At 45.8% G+C, this 18,456-nt stretch overlaps 1 protein-coding gene across 2 annotated transcripts in view; it reads right to left on the bottom strand.

Annotated features, from left to right (window-relative positions):
• PSTPIP2 (proline-serine-threonine phosphatase interacting protein 2) overlaps positions 1 to 18,456 on the bottom strand; it is a 151,049-nt gene that overhangs the window by 82,595 nt on the left and 49,998 nt on the right. For both annotated transcript variants that reach the window (XM_033935170.1, XM_033935178.1), the window contains exons 2-3: positions 9,036 to 9,136; positions 243 to 320 (exon numbers count right to left, since the gene is read on the bottom strand). In XM_033935170.1, coding sequence (XP_033791061.1) covers positions 243 to 320; positions 9,036 to 9,136 — 179 coding nt within the window. The remainder of the gene's footprint in view (positions 1 to 242; positions 321 to 9,035; positions 9,137 to 18,456) is intronic.

Genomic DNA, 18,456 nt, shown 5'->3' with positions numbered 1-18,456 from the left:
ACACACACTGAAGGCCTCGTCTATCAAACTGCGCTAGCAGTTTTTAGCGCAGAGAGCCGCACTGAATGGCCCGCGCTGCTCCCGACGCTCATAGAGTTCCTATGAGCATCGGGAGCAGCGCGGGCCATTCAGTGCGGCTCTCTGTGCTAAAAAAAAACAAACCTGCTAGCGCAGTTTGATAGAAGAGGCCCTGAGTTTCTGTGGCATGAGATGTTGAATAAAATGAGAAAATGAGAACTTACTTCAGCTCACCCTGTCCACAGGGCTTCTTCTTTGCTAAACTGACCAGTTCTTTGCCGTATCTCTCTTCTATAGCCGCCCTGTGGAACCGCATACAAGAAAGCAATTCAGCTTAACAGTCATTTTTGTTTCTAAAAAGGAACTTAAGACTTAGCAGTGGTTAGAAGAACTACAGCCTCAGCACCCTGAGGTTGTGGGTTCAAATCCCATACTGCTCCTTGTGACCCTGGGCAAGCCACTTAATCCCCCATTGCCCCAGGTGCATTAGATAGATTGTGAACCCACCAGGGCAGACAGGGAAAATGCTTGAATACCTGAATGTAAACCACTTAGGCTATAAGTAGTATATCTAATATAATAAAACGGTAAGCCGCGCATGCGCACTTCCTATGCGTGCGTCCGTTTTCCGTGAGCTGTAGCTAGGAAGTGCGCATGCGCGGCTTACGGTCTGGCCTAGCTCAGCCTCTTCAGACAACGCCGCTCCTCCTCTTCGGGCAGCAGGCTCCTCTCACGCGCCCAGCGCCGCCGCTCGGAGGCCGCCGGGACAGAGCTGCGGCGCCGATTGCCTCCACCAGTCGGGCAGCCAGCCGCCGATCTCCAGCGGGCGGGGTATCAGAGGAGAGGGATTGCGGTCACTCAGCGCCCCCACCGAGGAGCCCAGCAACTTTCCACCCGGGCTCTTTAACTGACCCCGCCGCCCGGTGGCGATTCCAGCAGCGTGTGCAACAGTCTTCACACGCTGCTTCGGGCCCTTCTACTGCCCTGATTTGCTCTGCCGCGTCTCTGATGATGTCATCAGAGATGCGGCAGAGCAAATAAGGGCAGTAGAAGGACCCGAAGCAGTGTGTGAAGACTGTTGCACACGCTGCTGGAATCACCAGGTTTGTAGTTGGCCCCGCGGGAAGGGAAAGTGGGGTAGAGAAAATCAGAGAGGAGGAGAGAAGCAGAGAGAGAGAGAGAGAGGACAAAGAGGAGGGGATGGTGAAGGAGGAAGAGAACAGAAAAGAAAAGGAAAGCATAGGAGGAGCATTAGAGAGGAAGAGGAGAGGACAGTTTGCCAGCCTGAGAAACTCCCTAACCCCTTATGCTGCTGCACAGGGAAATGGGGAAAAATTAGACAGACAGACAGCGGGAGGGAGGGAGACAGAAAGAAAGAAAGACACAGGGGCAGGGAGAGGGACAGAAAGACAGACAGAGAAAGGGGGCCAGAGAGAGAGTCAGCGGGAGAAGGAAAGGGGGCTGCTTTGGGGGAAGGGGTGTGCTTGGGGCAAACAGCTTTGCTCTGGGGGGGAAGACAGAAGGGGCCATGGAGAGACAGGGAGAGGGATAGGGGGCTGCTTTGGGGGGAGGGGTGTGCTGGGGGGAGACAGAAGGGGCCATGGAGAGATAGGGAAAGGGGGCTGCTTTGGGGGGAGGTGGGTGCTGGGTGCTTTGCTCTGGGGGGAAGACAGAAGAGGGCCATGCAGAGACATTTGGGGGGGAGGTGGGTGCTGGGGGCAGACAGCTTTGCTCAGGGGGGAGGGGGAGACAGAAAAATACAGACAGCGGCCAAGGAGAGAGAGATAAAGAAACACAGACAGACAGACACATCTATTCTAGCACCCGTTAATGTAACGGGCTTAAAGACTAGTAATTACATAAATAAATAAAATAAAACTAGGTGCTCTACTATCTTGGTTCCTAAATCCTCTTACAATTCTTGTATGATAGATACAATAAAATGGAGGAATTATTTATATAACTATGGGCTCCTTTAACAAAGCCGCGTTAGCGGCTTTATCGCATGCATATTTTTAGCGCGCGCTAGCTGAAAAACTCAAGAGGAGGCAGTAGCGGCTAGCGCGGCTGGCAAATGAGTGCACGCTATTACGCGTGTTAAACCGCTAACACGGCTTCATAAAAGGAGCCCTATATGTTTACTTTCAGCAGTCCTATCCATGCAGGCAGAAGTTATTTTATATAGTTTTCTTTTAACTACCCAAGGCAATTTGGGGGTAATTCTGTGAGTAAGTGGGTGCCAAATTCTATATCTGTCTCCTAAAAAATTGGCGCCGAAAAAGACGGCGCGTAGCACAATTCTATAAACTGCTTTTGGAATCGGGCACAGTTTATAAAATCATGCACAGTGTCCGCTCGCGTGTCTAACATTTAGGCCCTCTTTTACAAAGGGCGCTAAATCAACACGTGCGCTAACCACTAATGCGTCCGTATGATAACATGCATGCGTTAGCATTTAGCCCACGCTAAAAAGCATAGCGCACCTTTGTAAAAGAGGGGGTTAGGCACAAACGTTCATACAATGAAAACCAGGCTTTAATGCCTGCGCCTAAGTTGTGCGTGGATCGGGCATATTCTATTAACGGTGCGCCTTAAATTTTAGGACCACTCTGGATCCACCCATGCTCCTCTCCAGGCCACGCCCCCTTTTGAGATCCACGTATTAGAATTTAAGCACACCACTTTATAGAATATGTTTAGAAAGTTGTACGCATAAATTCTAATTTTTGCCAATTGGTGCGTGTTAATTGCTAATTATCAGCACTAATCAGCTTGTTAAACAATTAAGTTGTATGCGCAAACCAACAATGCACTGAGATTTTCGTGCACGACTGTGGTCATACTATACAGAATCTGGCCCTGCGCTCATAAATTAGGTTAATAAATCTAGGCAAATGCAAGTCAGGCCTAAATTTATAATAACTCCATTAAATGATCCCAAGTGTAGTCATATTTTTTGTTGTTGTTGTTCAAGAGTTTTTTACAATGTTACATCACAAAGTTAAGGGTATGGAAAATAAAAAGAAATAGTCATTTTTTTTTTCATTTTCACAAAAGGAAATTTCATCCAGCCTACTAATTTGAGAAAAAAATGTTCAATGTAAAAAAAAATACATAACAAGCAAAAACTAGGATAACAACCCTGATTTCCTGAGCACATATCAATAATAATAAAACCCTTGGCACGCATGCGCATTGAAACTCCGTGCCTCTGTGCCTCCGCAGTAGAACAGAACTCTCTCCATTTGCCAGGCGCCTGCGTTGGTTTCCCCATCACCCTCCCTCGGCAACACTACAAGCCCGGAGCCAGTGGCGACCACCATGACGGCGACTCCCCCCTCCCTCCCTCTCTCCGTCTGCCGAGCAAACCCCGGGCGAGACCAAAACAACTGCTGCTGTGTAAGAGAAGGGGGCTGGGGCTGGAGACTGAAAGGGAAAAGATGGGAGAGGGGGGCTGGGGGGGGGGCCTAAAAAGGGGTTTGGAGCTGGGGCTGAAAAAAGGGGACATGTGAAGGAAGGAGGCTTTAAAGGGAGGTTCTTGGGAATGGATGAGGATCCAAGCCACACTTCAAAGGCAAAAGGGGTCAAATAGGAGAAGAGAACTAGGGGCTGAAAAAAGGGGTAGGTGGGAGAAAGGGGCTGGAGCTGGGGTCAGTATTGTAAAAAGGGAACATGTTAGAGAAAGAAGCTGGGAGCTGACAATGGGGATGTGTAAGAGAAGGGGCTGAGGGCAGAAAAGGGGATATGTGTGAGAAGGAGGCTACAAAAGGGACATGTGAGTAAAGGGCTGGGGCTGGAAGCTGAAAGGGAAAAGATGGGAGAAGGGGGCTGGGGTGGCTAAAAAGGGGTTTGGAGCTGGGACTGAAAATAGGGGACAGGTGAGGGAAGGAGGCTTTAAAGGGGGGGTTCTTGGGAAAAGAGACCTGGTGTAGGAGGCTGTTAAAAGAAGACAGTTCGGAGAAGAGGGCTGGAGCTTGGGACTGCAAAAGGTGAGTTGTGAGAGAAGGGGTCTGGGTCTGGATTTTGGGGGCTGATAAGGAAGACAGGTGTGATAAGGAGACTGGGGCTAGAACTGAGGGCTGGAAGAGCAGGTATGAGAAGGGGGTTAGGGTTGGGGGTATAAAAAGGGAATGTGTGAGAGAAGGGAGCTGGGGGATGAAAAAATGGGGAGGTGAGAGAAGAGGGCTAGAAAAGGGGACATGTGAGAGAAAAGGGCTGGGACTGAAGCTGGGGGCTAAAAAGGGGGCATGTGAGAGAAAGGGGCTGGAAGAATAAGTGAAGGTTGATGGGGAAAGGGGGAATGGAGAGGGAGTTCTATGAAGGTGAAGGACAGATTTTTAAGTTGGTGGAAATAGGGAAGCTGAAAGAGGAAATGGGAGCTTGAATATGGGAGTAAGACATAAGAAGAATAGCCATACTGGATCAGACTAATCTATTCTAGCATACTGGATCAGACTAATCTATTCTAGTTATGGTAATGGGCTAAAATACTAGTTACAAATATTTACCCCATAATCTGAAATCAAAACATACAGATCCGAGTTTACTTCTCATCAAGTGTATTTGTTTCTAACTACAAAACCTCAACGACACCACTCTGGGCTCACACTTTCATTGCCCTAAGCCAGTGTATCGCAAACTGTGTGCCGTGGCACACCAGTGCGCCTTCTGAGATTTCAGGTGTGCCGTGACACACTGGTGAGGAGGAGAGTCATCTGCACCGGCTGACGGCCCACAGGACGTGCCTCTCGCAGTGAGAGGCGCATCCTGTAGGCCGTCAGCTGGAGCGGATGACTCTCCTCCTTGCTGACATCTCTCCTCCTCTCCCCGGATCCCTCCGCTGAAGCGGGTCACGTCCAGTTGGGCTTCCACGCATGCGCGGACGTCGATGCAATGACGTCATGCACGCGCGTGATATCATCACGCCGACAACCGCACACTTCTAGGTGCCTTCCAGCCGAGGCATTGGGTTTACTGTGCCGCCGGTCGGAAAGCTTGTGAGACACTGTTGTAGGCAGTCAGCCAGCACCTCTGCCTTTCGTTCTGCGCCTCTTCCCTTCCAGAAACCCCCCCCCCCCCGCCTTCCCCCCACCAATCAGGGCCCCGTCTGGATGGCCTTTGCTCGTGCATGTGATGTCATCACAACAACTTCTGCGCACTTCTGGATGCTTCAATCTGCGGGCACCACGTTTACTGTGCTGCAGCTTTGCAAAGTTTGCGAGACACTGCCCTAAGTTTTGTGTGTCAGATCGTCATTGGTTCTTTATTTATTAGATATTTCATAAGAACCTAAGAATAGCCTTACTGGATCAGACTGATGGTCCATCTAGCCCAGTATCCTGTCTTCACGGAGGCCAATCCAAGTCACAAGTACCTGGCAAAAACCCAAATAGTAGCAGCATTCCATGCCACAGATCCAGGGCAATAGAACAAAAATAAAGTCACCACTAGTTCATCAATACACTTAAGGAACTAATTTTTATTTAGAACTCTGCTCAGAGACATGAAGGCTGAAAACTCGGCCTCACCTACCAATCATTGCAGTGTTCAAAAAGGATTTTAAATTTAAAGTACCTTTAAATATGCTAGCTAAAAAGCTATGCTGAGAATATAAATGCTTTCATGAGTTTTATAGTTATGAAAAAAGACTTAGCTTTGAATATTGACTGGTTCCTGCGTCAGGGAACCGACAATACAGCTGGATTTAGAGCTGGTAGTGAAGTCACATGCAATTAAAAAGCTAGATCTCTCAAAAAGATGTTTGAGACATTAGAGAAGAAACGTCTTTTTGAGAGATCTAGCTTTTTAATTGCATGTGACTTCACTACCAGCTTTAAATCCAGCTGTATTGTCGGTTCCCTGACGCAGGAACCAGTCACTATTCAAAGCTAAGTCTTTTTTCATAACTATAAAACTCATGAAAGCATTTATATTCTCAGCATAGCTTTTTAGCTAGCATATTTAAAGGTACTTTAAATTTAAAATCCTTTTTGAACACTGCAATGATTGGTAGGTGAGGCCGAGTTTTCAGCCTTCATGTCTCTGAGCAGAGTTCTAAATAAAAATTAGTTCCTTAAGTGTATTGATGAACTAGTGGTGACTTTATTTTTGTTCTATTGACCTCTTGAGTCACTCGATAGTAATTTTGATTTGAATGAGTTACTCCTGCATATCTTTTTTGACAGATCCAGGGCAAGCAGTGGCTTCTCCCATGTCTGTCTCAAGAGCAGTTTATGGACTTTTTCTCCAGGAGCTTGTCCAAACCTTTTTTAAAACCAGCTACATTAACTGCTCTTACCATATCCTCTGGCAATGCATTTCAGAGACTAACTATTCTGAGTGAAAAAAATATTTCCTCCTATTGGTTTTAAAAGTATTACTCTGTAACTTTCATCAAGTGTCCCCTAGTCTTTGTAATTTTTGATGGAGTAAAAAAAAAAAAATGGATCCACTTGTAAATGTGGCCCTGCAAAGGGTTTGAGTTTGAGACCGCTGCTCTAGACAGAAGTTTTGGGGCTCCAGAAGAGCCTCCACATTTGGCTCCTCGCTCTGTCACAAATTCTAAGAAATCTCAATGATACCAGGTCAACATCCGAGATACCCCGCATAGGGAGGGTCTCTGAGTTCTGGACATCATTTGAGAGGTTACAAACTTGAATTCTGTCATCCCCTTTAGGACATCTTTCTAGATTCTCCGCAGGAAGACCAGAGAAAGCATCTAACTCTTGTTAACCGTGTCGAGCTTTACGAATGTAGAGATGATGCGGTATACAAACCTAAGGTTTAGATTAGATTAGATTACCCATTCTACACCACTCAGGATTTTGTAGACTTCAATCATATCTCCCCTTAGCCATCTCTTATCCAAACGGAAAAGCCCTCACCTTTTTAGTCCTAAATTTATAAACATAACTTAAGCTCCTAAAATAAGATGAATTTTCAGCTGAAAACTGGGGTACCTGAGTTTGGCTGAAAATAAGGAGGCCTTTCTTTTACTATAGATTAGTACATGCTTCTGTAGCAGTGCTCATAGGAATAAACTCAGTCCTGTAGCAGTAACATGGGCTAAACTTTAGTAAAAGACCCTCTTAACTTAAGAGCGCAACTGTTTTTTGAATACTGGGCCCTGCATGTTCAGACCTGCTATTCATTCACAGACCTGTGAAAGTCAAGGTTATTCTGGGATACAGATTAAGTTCTATTTAAGGGCTCTTCGATACATACAACATTGTAAATAAAATATGAATTTTCTGCAGTGGGAACCTCATCCACCAGCCTGATTTGTCTACGTGACTGCGAAAGATAGTCATCCTGACCAAGGAGGGAAAGAGAGATGCCTATGCAAGTCTTGCAAAACCTAACCTATAATGGTTGTACTTATTTTTGTCATCATGTCTAAAATCCGCTAGAAAATAAAGTGCTAAAGAAAGGCTTTCGGACTTTCTCACAGCCTGCTAAATAGGGCAGCATTTCTAGCACGTCCCCCTTCCTTTCGTCAGCGAGTCCATTTTCAGTTCCACTCTGTGTGGAACTATCTAGCAAAGCTTGAAGAATGGTCTAGAATTTGGTACCTAAAGTTTATGCTAAAAAAAATAAAAAAAAAAAAATTGTATGGTGAAGGGGTGAAGAACTTCTGTACACAACAGAAGAGGTAGGGAGAATGAGAAGGCACTCTCTAAAGTTAAAAGGAGATAGATTCCATACAATTCCCACTGCCGCTCCCTGTGATTCTGGACAAGTCACTTAACCCTCCATTACTCCAGGTACAAATTAAGTACCTGTATATAATAGCTAAACCGCTTTGATTGTAACAACAGAAAGGCGGTAGATCGAGTCCCATCCCTCCCCTTTAATCCCCAGCAATAAGAAGTAGGAAGTAGCTTTTCTGTTCTTGTAGGATCCTTCCTATCCATCTAATAAACCACCCCTTAAAAACTTAGAAAATCAGACCTAGGCATGAAAATCTGTACCAAATATGTCAAGACAGCTGAGAAAAAAAAAAGAAAAATTAAAGCCAGTTCTCCAGAATTTGTCCCCATCCCCGCAGATAACTCTGGGAAACCATCCCGTGTCATTCTTTAGTGTCTCTCTCAACCTCAGACCTTCTATACCAACATTCTTCAATTCAAGGCTTAAGGGTCAGTGGTTTTGCCCATTCATGCTCTGATTCTTATGTGAGCCAAGTATAGGATAATGAAGCCATTGTGACATCACTGATGTGATTGGCTTTTACGTATTGGTGGAATGAGCCATTATGACATCACAACATCTGCTTTGGATACCAGAGACTGTCATTCTCTAGTGTCTCTCTCAACCTCAGTCCTTCTACACCAACATTCTTCAATGCAAGGATTGAGGGTCAGTGGTTTTGCCCATTCATACTCTGATTCTTATGTGAAGCCATTGTGACATCACTGAGGTGATTGGCTCTTAGGCATTGGTGGAATGAGCCATTATGACATCACAACATCTGCTTTGGATACTAGAGACTGTCATTCTCTAGTGTCTCTCTCAAACTCAGTCCTTCTACACCAACATTCTTCAATGCAAGGCCTGAGGGTCAGTGGTTGTGTCCATTCTTACTTTGATTCCTCCCTCTCTCCTTACAGAATGACACGGGGATAGTTTCCTGCAGTTAGCCGCGGAGATGAGGACAAATTCTGTCCCCTTGTCATTTCTTAACTCCTACCCCAAGCCCTTCCAGTTTCAAATCATCATTTTGCAGTTGCCTGCTTCATATTCCAAGACACCCTCTCCCATAGTACAAGTCAGCTGACACTTTCCAACTCTTACTGGATAAACATAATACAAAATATTGTAAAATATTCACTAGCAAACCACACGGGTGCTGACATATAGAAGATCTGCAGGAAAACGTTGCATAGCAGAGGAGAGCGAAAGACCCCGGCAGAAGAGAAAGAGAGTAAGGAATGAGAGCATGAAAATCAAGGTTATGAGACTGGATTTGGAATAGTCTGATACCAAGTTTTGCCAACAAAGATGAGACCGGGCAGTACCTTTCCTTCAGAAAGTCTTCATATTCTTTACAGCTCTTCCTGCCCTCGTTCATATGCAGAATGATTGTATCATAGCCAGCCGTGCTGTTTATATCAGAGCTCTGTAGATACAAAACCCAGAAACGTTAGCAACCGCTTCAATTTAGCGACCTCTCACAGAATTAACCCTTTCATCTTCACTTGAGAGAACAATTCTGTCATCTAGGTGCCTGTATCTACACGGTCCTTACGAGATAGTAGACTTTACACACAAGTGTGCCAGCACCTAAATCTGCTAATATCCAGTTAACTTACATAGCGTGTGTTCTCTTAGGCTTCTGAGGCCTGGTGTCATGATTGTTGCGGTCTTGCCATGTCCAAGTAAGTGTCGGTTCTACTTACTCGGACACGGCAAGACCCCGAACAACCAAAACAATTACATAACATGTATTTCCAGGGGGAAATGCAAAGAGGTGGAACATGCACAGGACATCAGTGGGTTCCCATTTATGTGTGTAATTTACAGAATACTGTAAGTTACCCATATTAGAGAATGACACGGGGAAAAATTGATCACCGTTCTCACCCCATCCCTGCGAGCTCGGTCCCTGTCCCTGCCCCATCCCCACGAGCTCAGTCCCTGTCCCTGCCCTGCAAACTGTCAGATCCCATCGCCACAAGCCTCAAATAATTATGATTTTATACTGAACTTATTTTATTAAAGTATAAAAAGAGACAATATTCTGTATAATTGTCATTTTATAAACACAAATAATACAGAGCAAGGATCAACAAAACCCCTGTCTTCCCTCCCTTTCACAAATATCCCTTCCACTATTGTGAAAACTGAACAAACCAAATTACTACAGAATGCTACATAGAAAAATCAAGCTAACAGAATACTTCAGTCACACATGGCAGGAATAGTGTTAGGGGAGAGCAATTAGAGCAACTGCTCCCTGGTCAGAGAGAGAGAGCCCTAAGCCAGCTGGAAGCTAAAGAAGCACAACCTGGGCTTTGTGGTTCCCAATTATGCCTAATATCAGTTTTTGCAGGATACATATTTCAAATCTGAAATATTCTAATCACAAAATATAAAATAATTTTTTTTCTACCTTTTGTTGTCTGGTAATTTTATTCTTTAAATCACATTGGTCTCAGGCTTGGGTTTTGGGCTCCTTCTGTCTTCATCGTGGCATGGCTGGCTCCTGAAGGTAAAATAGGCCCAAAAGGAGCTGGGGAGGAGATGCCGAGTATGACATGGGCGCAATTTTTTTTACCACAGGAGCAAGACTTTTCACGGGATGGTAAAAGGTCTTGTCCCTGTTCCTGCGGGGTGGTGAAAGGTCTTGTCCCCATTCCTGCAGTAAACCAGTTGCAAATGTCTCCATTCCTGCAGATTTACTGCAGTGACCACGGTTTACCGAGATAAACGGACCCTGTGTCATTCTCTAACCCATATCTCTGCTACATTAAGGCACCTGCACTTATGCCAACTCTCTGGCTGATAAAACTGCAGATCGGGACAGAGATTCAGGCCAGCAGCGTGCCAGATTTTAAAAGGAAATGGGATATACATGTGGGATCTCTAGGGGGTAAAAATGGAAATGGGATACACATGTGGTATCTCTAGGGGGGTAAATTCAAGGGGGTGGGGTCGTTAGAGTGGGCAGACTTGATGGACTATGGCCCTTTTCTGCCGTCATCTTCTATGTTTCTATGTTAGAGAATAGCTCAGTGCCTATATTTATTTGTAAACCACTTAATATCTATGTTCAAGCGGTATAGCAAACGCATTAAATCCAATCCAGATGCCTAAATGTTAGGCAAGCTGATACTATTCTACAACAGAACTTAGGGCTCCTTTCACGAAGGTGCGCTAAGCGTTTTAGCGCATGCACCAGATTAGCGCACGCTAGCCAAAAATCTACCGCCTGCTCAAAAGGAGGCGGTAGCGGCTAGCGTGCGGGGCAATTTAGCGCGTGCTATTCCATGCGTTAAGGCCCTAACGCGCCTTAGTAAAAGGAGCCCTTGGCCTTAGTCTCCTAGGTTCCATTATAGAACAGATTCTTGGCGCACAGTTGTAGAATTGTCTCAACAGGTCAAGTTTCAAAAGACTAAACATGGGTCAACTCTTAGCATCTAAGTTTGGGTGCCTCAAAGGGGGCGGGGCAGGGTGGGGGCAGGGATGAGAATATAGTTAGGATGCCAAGTGCTAATTTCTAGTACTAGATGCCTAATGCAGACAACTTAGCTTATGCAAGCGCAAGCTGGCCTTACTCTAGGGGCCTCGATAGACACCCATATTTCGGCAGTTGGAACCCAAGCACAGTACCGGGTAAAGCTTTGGATTCTTGCCCAGAAATAGCTAAGAAGAAAAAATTAAAAAAAAAAAAAAAATATTTAAATTTAAATTGAATCAGGTTGGGCAGACTGGATGGACCATTCGGGTCTTTATCTGCCGTCATCTACTATGTTACTATATTCACTCATGTCCCACACCAGTAATGGGAGTGTTATATGTGGCCAGCCTACCGCGAAAAGAATCTCTTCTGTGCAAAAAGCAATTCTATAATCCGTTCCTCCAGTACAATGCCCCTGATGTCCACACACATCTATTCTAGCGGCTAGGGTTTCATAGAAACACAGAAATATGACAGCGGATAAAGGCCAAACGGCCCATCTAGTCTGCCCATCCGCAGTAACCATTATCTCTTTCTCTCTCTGAGAAATCCCACGTGCCTATCCCAGGCCCTTTTGAATTAAGACAAAGTCTCTGTTTCCACCACCTCTTCCGGGAGACTGTTCCATGCATCTACCACCCTCTCTGTAAAAAAGTACTTCCTCAGATTACTCCGGAGTCTATCACCTCTTAACTTCACCCAATGCCCTCTCATTGCAGAGTTTCCTTTCAAATGAAAGAGACTCGACTCGTGCACATTTATATTACGTAGGTATTTAAACATCTCTATCATAGCTGCGCTGGGGTGCGCTGGCGCTCAAAATATTACCTCGCAGCGCACAAGTTTCTCGTCACAGCGCACACAGTGTAGAGCACAGTTCTTCAACCGCCGGTCCGCAAACAAAATCTTGCCGGTCCGCGAAGGATTCGGTCCCCGCCGCAACGAAAGGCCGGCGTCAGCTGACTTGCAACTTCCTGTTGTAGTCGCTGTGCCGGGACTCCTGCCTTCGCCGGGACTCCTGCCTTCCACCGCGTTTGCCTCCTGCCTTGTCTCCGCACCTCCAGACCAGCAGCGGCAGCTGTGTATGCTTTTAACTTCGGCACAGAGCTGCCCCTAATCAATAGTTTAGCGCGGTTTCATAAGGCAGCCTCGGGGCCTTTGCTAGGCCGGCCCACATCGCATCATCGAAGCGGGCCGGCTATCAAAGGCCCCGAGGCTGCCTCATGAAACCGCGCTAAACTATTGATTAGGGGCAGCTCTGTGCCGAAGTTAAAAGCATACAGAGCTGCCGCTGCTGGTCTGAACTCTTGGGCCGCTGAAGGAGGGCAAAAAGCAGCTGTCCTGGAGGCTTCCCTTCCTCTCGCCTTTACAGGTTCCTTTTTTCCACCTTTTTTTTTTTCCTTCAAACGGCAACGGGCCCCAGCATCGACATCAATCAAGTAAGTTCCACTGTCAATCAAGCGGTTCTGCTCGGCCAAAGCTTCCCCTGTGACATGAGCCACCCTCAGGGGAAAGAAAGTGACCCACAAAGGTGAGGGGAAGGGGGGCAGATGATGGAAGTTGGGGGGGGGAGAGAGAGAGAGAGAAGGGGCAGATGATGGAATGGAGGAGATGAGAGAGAGAGAGAAGGGGACAGATGATGGAAGTGAGAAGAAGGGAGAGAGAGCAGAAGGCAGATGGATGTCAGTTGAGAAGGGAGAGCAGATGCTGAATGGAAGTGGGGAAAGAACACATACTGGATGGAAGGAGGAGATAAATAAAGGGGGAAGAAAATAGTAAGATAATGGAGGGGTGAGGGAAAGGGGTGACAAGCTGTGTGTAGACACAGTGAAAAGAGGGAAACGGGACTAAATAGTAAGAAAGAATTTAATTTAGATGGAGGCAGAAAATAGAGAAGGAAGACCAGAGAAGAAAAGGGAAGAGAGAGCAGAGAATGATCAGATCTGAGTGGAGGAAATGAGAAGAGAGATATGCTAAAAACCACAGGGGGGAGGGAAGGATAGAGATGCAGTTATTTTGAAGCTACACTGTTAAGTTAATATGCTGTTGGTAGAGTTGCAGTGGCATCCTAAACATATTTCTGGCAAGCCAACTGTATATGGTGACATTATTAGAAGATGACTGTGTGAAACTTTAGGGAACTTGGATGCCAATCAGTTTTTGGAAGCCAAAGGAAAACATACATTTTTTGTATGCTATACTGTATGTTTGGCTCGTTTCTACTTCAGTTTTGTTCTTGCCTTTTCGTTTTGTCTTCCTTCCACCATCTCTTATCTGCCTTCCTTATCATCCTTTTCAATGTGATTTGGCAGCTCCTGTCAATCATAGGCTGGCTGTGCAAGATTGCTAATTCTAGATGCCTGGGTGACCTAATGCCTGTGCATGTGATTTTCTGTTTTTGTGTTTAAAACATTTTGCTGAAAGCACAACAGTGCAAAAGAGTAAAACAGATTTTATGCTGTTTATTCTAGGAATAAGCAGTGGGCTTTCCTAAGTCCATCTTAATAATGTCATGCAGATTTTTTAAGGAAATTATCCAAATCTTTTTTTAATTACATGTTGAATGAAAAATTTTTTCCCAGGTTTGTTTTAAATCTACTACTTAAAAGCTTTATTGCATGCCCCTTTACTCCTAGTATATATTTATTTTTATTTTTTATTTTTTAGTATATATATATTTATCTTTTGGCATGGCCCATCAGTTATAGCATTTGCTACATGATGGGCCATGCCAAAAGATAAATGTAGCATTTGCTACATGAATTGATTTTTTGTCACGTATGGTTAAGGGGCTGGAGGAGTTGCCGTACAGCGAAAGATTAGAGAAACTGGGCCTCTTCTCCCTTGAGCAGAGGAGATTGAGAGGGGACATGATAGAAACATTCAAGGTACTGAAGGGAATAGACTTAGTAGCTAAGGCAGGGAGAACGAGAGGGCACTCTCTAAAGTTGAAAGGGGATAGATTCCATACAAACGTAAGGAAGTTCTGTGGTAGAAAGCAACATATTTATTTGGCTCATAACTTGCTGGCGCCCGATATTTTTAGCTCACAGTGAAAAAAGTTTGCTCACAACACCCGCCCGCTTAGAGGGAACACTGACCCCTCTCCCGCCTTTCCTCCAAAGTATACAGATTGAGATCTTTAAGTCCTCCTACGCCTTATCACGAAGACCACGAACCATTTTAGCAAGCAAAAGTGGTGATTGTCAGGTGTCTATACCTAAATTGAAGAACTCTGAAACCCACCATTGATTTTTTGATTGTCAGGTGACTCTACCTAAATCACGGGCATCGGAACGGGGGAGACCACAGGGGCCATGGCCTCCCCAAGGATTGGCGGTCTCCAGTCGGTTATGGTTCCGGTTATGACTCCATCCACCTCCTCCCAGCACTGTACTTTTAAAATCTTCGGGCAGCAGCCACACAGCATCAACAAACAGGCCTGCCCCGGAACCCTTCATTCTACTTCCAGGGTCAGGCCTGCTCATTGATGCTGCACAGTGGCTTCCCAAAGATTTAAAAGTACAGCACTGGGAGGAGGGGGAGGGAGGGAGGAGTCAGGAGCTGGTAGGAGGTTATACCATAGAACTTTGCTGGGGTCCAGGGTGGAGTCCGTGGAGCCCATCCCCGCCCCCAATAAAACAGTGTTCTGCGGCCTGTGGCCTAAATCGATGAACTCTGAGACCCACCTTTGATTTTAATACAGGCTTTAAGTTTCCTATATATTGTTCTCACTCATCCCCAAAAGGTAGGCCCAAATTCCTTCTTCAAGGGTTTTAAACCTTGCCAAAGTCCTTCTCTTGTCTACAAACTAAAGAAGTGAAGAAGCACCCTGTTTCTGAGCAGCCCATATTTAACTATATTGTCAGCAGTTAGTCACTCCAGCATGAAGCCCACCTGGTCCTAATGAACTATGCTCAGAATGACTTTATTCAGTCTAGCTGCCAAAATCTTCACTAAGATTTAAAGTCCAAGTTAACAAGCAATATACATCTGTATAGGATCCACATAGCACAACTTCCCTACGTTCCCTCTGGAGCACCACAGTCCTTGCTCAGCTCATTGTCCAAGTATGACCTCCCCCCCCCCCCCCCCCCCACTGAACAGTTCTTCAAGTGGGTCCACCAAGAGCTCACCATGGCTCCTATAGAATTTCACAGATAGGCTATTTGTTCTGCTCTCCTGCTAATTGAATCTGGGGGGCCCTTGATGCTGAAACTGTATCCTAATCCTATAGCTTCTTGACAATTGTATGCAGTTCTTCAACTCTCTACAGTTTTTCCTTTTTAGCTCCCCACATTTTTAATTCCCCTTGAACCAATCCCGAATTACACAGGCTTTGAAATCTCAGCTGTTACATTAAACAGTATTTGCCAGCATGATTGGGAATTCAAGCCTTTCACATTCAATGTGCTAAACCTCAAGTTACCACAAGCCATTCTGAACTACCGCACCCCATATCAACCAGGCTCTTTACCTTTAACCCCAGCCATCCACCCGTGCGGATTTGCTGGCTAAGGTGGGGGAGTCCTGGGGAGCGCAGTTCGCGTGTCATCAAGTGGAACATTATGTGAGATACCTCAAAAGAGCACAATTGTGCATGCATATGGGGGGCCAGGATGCGGGAGTTGTTTGCTCGGGAGGAGGGGGTGTCCCTCTCGGTGTCTAGTATTCAAGCTAGTTTGCAAGAGTTACAACCAGCCAAGGACTACCAGATCCTCCGGGGTAAATGGAAGGGGGAATTGCAGATTAATTTGGAACAATGGGATGTAGCCCGTACCTTGAGGGCGACGTCTGGGGTGACCCCGTGTGCTTGGTTGAGAGAAACATATTATAGGGTGACCTTACGCGCCTATTACACTCGTACACAGTTGTATTATAGTGGAGGTCTCTCTACACCATTGTGTCATAAATGTGGGTTGGGGGAACACACTTTGGGACATGCCTTTTGATTCTGCTCCATTATCCAGCGCTTCTGGAGGCGTATAATCTCTTACATGTCAGGGTTACTTGGGAGAACCTTGTCTTGGATGTGCCAGAGGCTTTTGGCCATTTGCCTAGGGGGCATCGGGCTCTGTGTAGGAAGATGAGTTTACTAGCTAGGAAATGTATTCTTCAGTGCTGGATGGTCCCTGACCCTCCAGCATTTTGGTATTGGTGGAACTAATTGCATCAGTTGGCGCGGGATGTCGGAGGAGCTAGAAAGCAAAAGATGTTGTTCTTGAATATTTGGGAGCCATATCTGCAATCTTTGCATCCAAAGGGTCGCAGTGCGGTTTTAAGATGGGTGTCCTAACCTGGGCACTATGTATGTAGGGTTGGGAGAGCAATGGTGAGTACTGGTGGGGTGGGGTGGAGAGTACCATTGGGGGGGGAGGGGGATAGGGGAGTGGAGGTGGGGGTATTGAAAGGTTCTGGCACTTAGTTATGGATATGATATGTGGGGTTAGGTGGGGGGAGGGGGGTGGTGTAGCATCTTCAGGGCTTATGAGTCCAGGGCCTTGGAGTGCCTTTCCGTCCTCCTTAGTCTCACTTGCCCTATGTAGAGTAGGTAGGGGGGGGTTACTGTCAGAGCAGGATTAACCAATAGGCCAAGTAGGCATGTGCCTAGGGCCCGAAATGGTCAGGGGGGCCCGATGAAGGAGGGCATCAACATTGTTTTTTCCAAACGGTGATGGGCCCCTCCAGCATCGATCGGCAACGTGGCTCTCCCCCCCCCCCCCCCCCATCGACGGAAAGTAAGACAAGCAAGCAACATGGGTAAGAAAGACTACGGGAACTGTAATTGTGCAGCTTGCCCAAAGCTTCCCTTTGATGCAGCTTCCTGTTTCCGCCTGGGTGCATGGTGGGGGGGGGGGGGGGGCAGGGGGGCCCAGTGTACTTGTGTGCCTAGGGGCCCTCGATGAATTAATCCTGCCCTGGTTACTGTTACTTTTCTTCTGTACCATGCTTGTTATATTATTGTATATGATGCATCATTGTACTGTGAACCCTTGGGGTGCCCTGGTGTTGTATTTGCTGTTGTTGGTATCAATAAAAATTGTTTGAACCTAACCCCAGCCATCCTCACACAATCTGGCCCCTGCCTCTGCCACTCTTCTCCCACGCCATCTATCCCTTTCTTCCTTCAAACCCCCTTCAATAGGTCTTCTACACTTCCTTTGTATATCCTTCCCTTGTAGGCATCCCCCACCAAGACACTAGTCATGTCCCAATACTCTCCCCCATCATCCCAGTAAATTGATCAGAGCCTAAGCCCAAACCTACCAATCGAAATATTTACTGCCCTATTTACTGTTTCCTTTCCATCCAACCATTTTGCAGCTATTCTTTCTGTAAGCCCTCCAATAAAAGGAAATTTTTTTTCCACTGAATGAATAGTTAAATTCTGGAACTAGCTGCTGGAGAATATGGCTACAGCAGTTAGCTTATCTGGGTTTAAAAAAAGGTTAGGACAAGTTCCTGGAGGAAAAGTCTATAGTCTGCTTTTGAGATAGACATGGGGAGAAACCACTGCTTGCCCTGGGATCAGTAGAATGGAATCTTGCTACTATTTGGGATTCTGCCACATACTTGCCACATACATTGGTCATTGTTGGGCCACAATCTGACCCAGTACAGCTATTCTTATGTTCTAATTTTTGTTCACAAAAGTTATTCCTGCATCATTCGTGAAGCTGTATAAACAGAAATATGTGCATACAGCTTTGTACTTTTTAATACATCAGATTTTCTGAGGATCAACTCCTTTCTTACCATATTATTCAGAACTCTGCAGCAAGGCCAACCCTACAATCAACAACTCAAGAGGAAGGATATGTGCTTCCCCTCATCCAATCAGTGACTAGAAGGGGAAGACACTATTCTTCTCCAATTGTAAAGTGCATGACAGATGGAAATTAGATTTTATAATATAGAGTTATACTGTATATTATATTACAAGGCAGAAGAAGTGACTATAATAAATCACCGGTTTCTGAACTTTGCTCAGCAGGGATCCTTTCACCCCAGTCTGTCCCTAGCTTCTTGTCATTTTCTTTCTAGTACCAACGGGTAAAAGATTATTAAACAAAATTGTGGAACTGATTGAATGTCATCAAGAGCATTTCTCAGTCTGGTGTAACCATGTCTAGATATAGTGGCAGAGTAATGGTTGGTGGACGGCAGAGCAACCTGGGTGCCGGTGCCGGGACCTCTCCTCTCCTCTTCCCTTCCCCCCCTTCAAATCTTTGCTGTCAGTAAACAGCATCTCTTACCTG

The sequence above is a fragment of the Geotrypetes seraphini genome, chromosome 1 (assembly GCF_902459505.1).
Source record: "Geotrypetes seraphini chromosome 1, aGeoSer1.1, whole genome shotgun sequence".
Taxonomy (NCBI): Eukaryota; Metazoa; Chordata; class Amphibia; order Gymnophiona; family Dermophiidae; genus Geotrypetes; species Geotrypetes seraphini.
The sequence above is the reverse complement of the archived record's forward strand: the minus strand, read 5'-3'. Positions and strand labels throughout refer to the sequence as shown.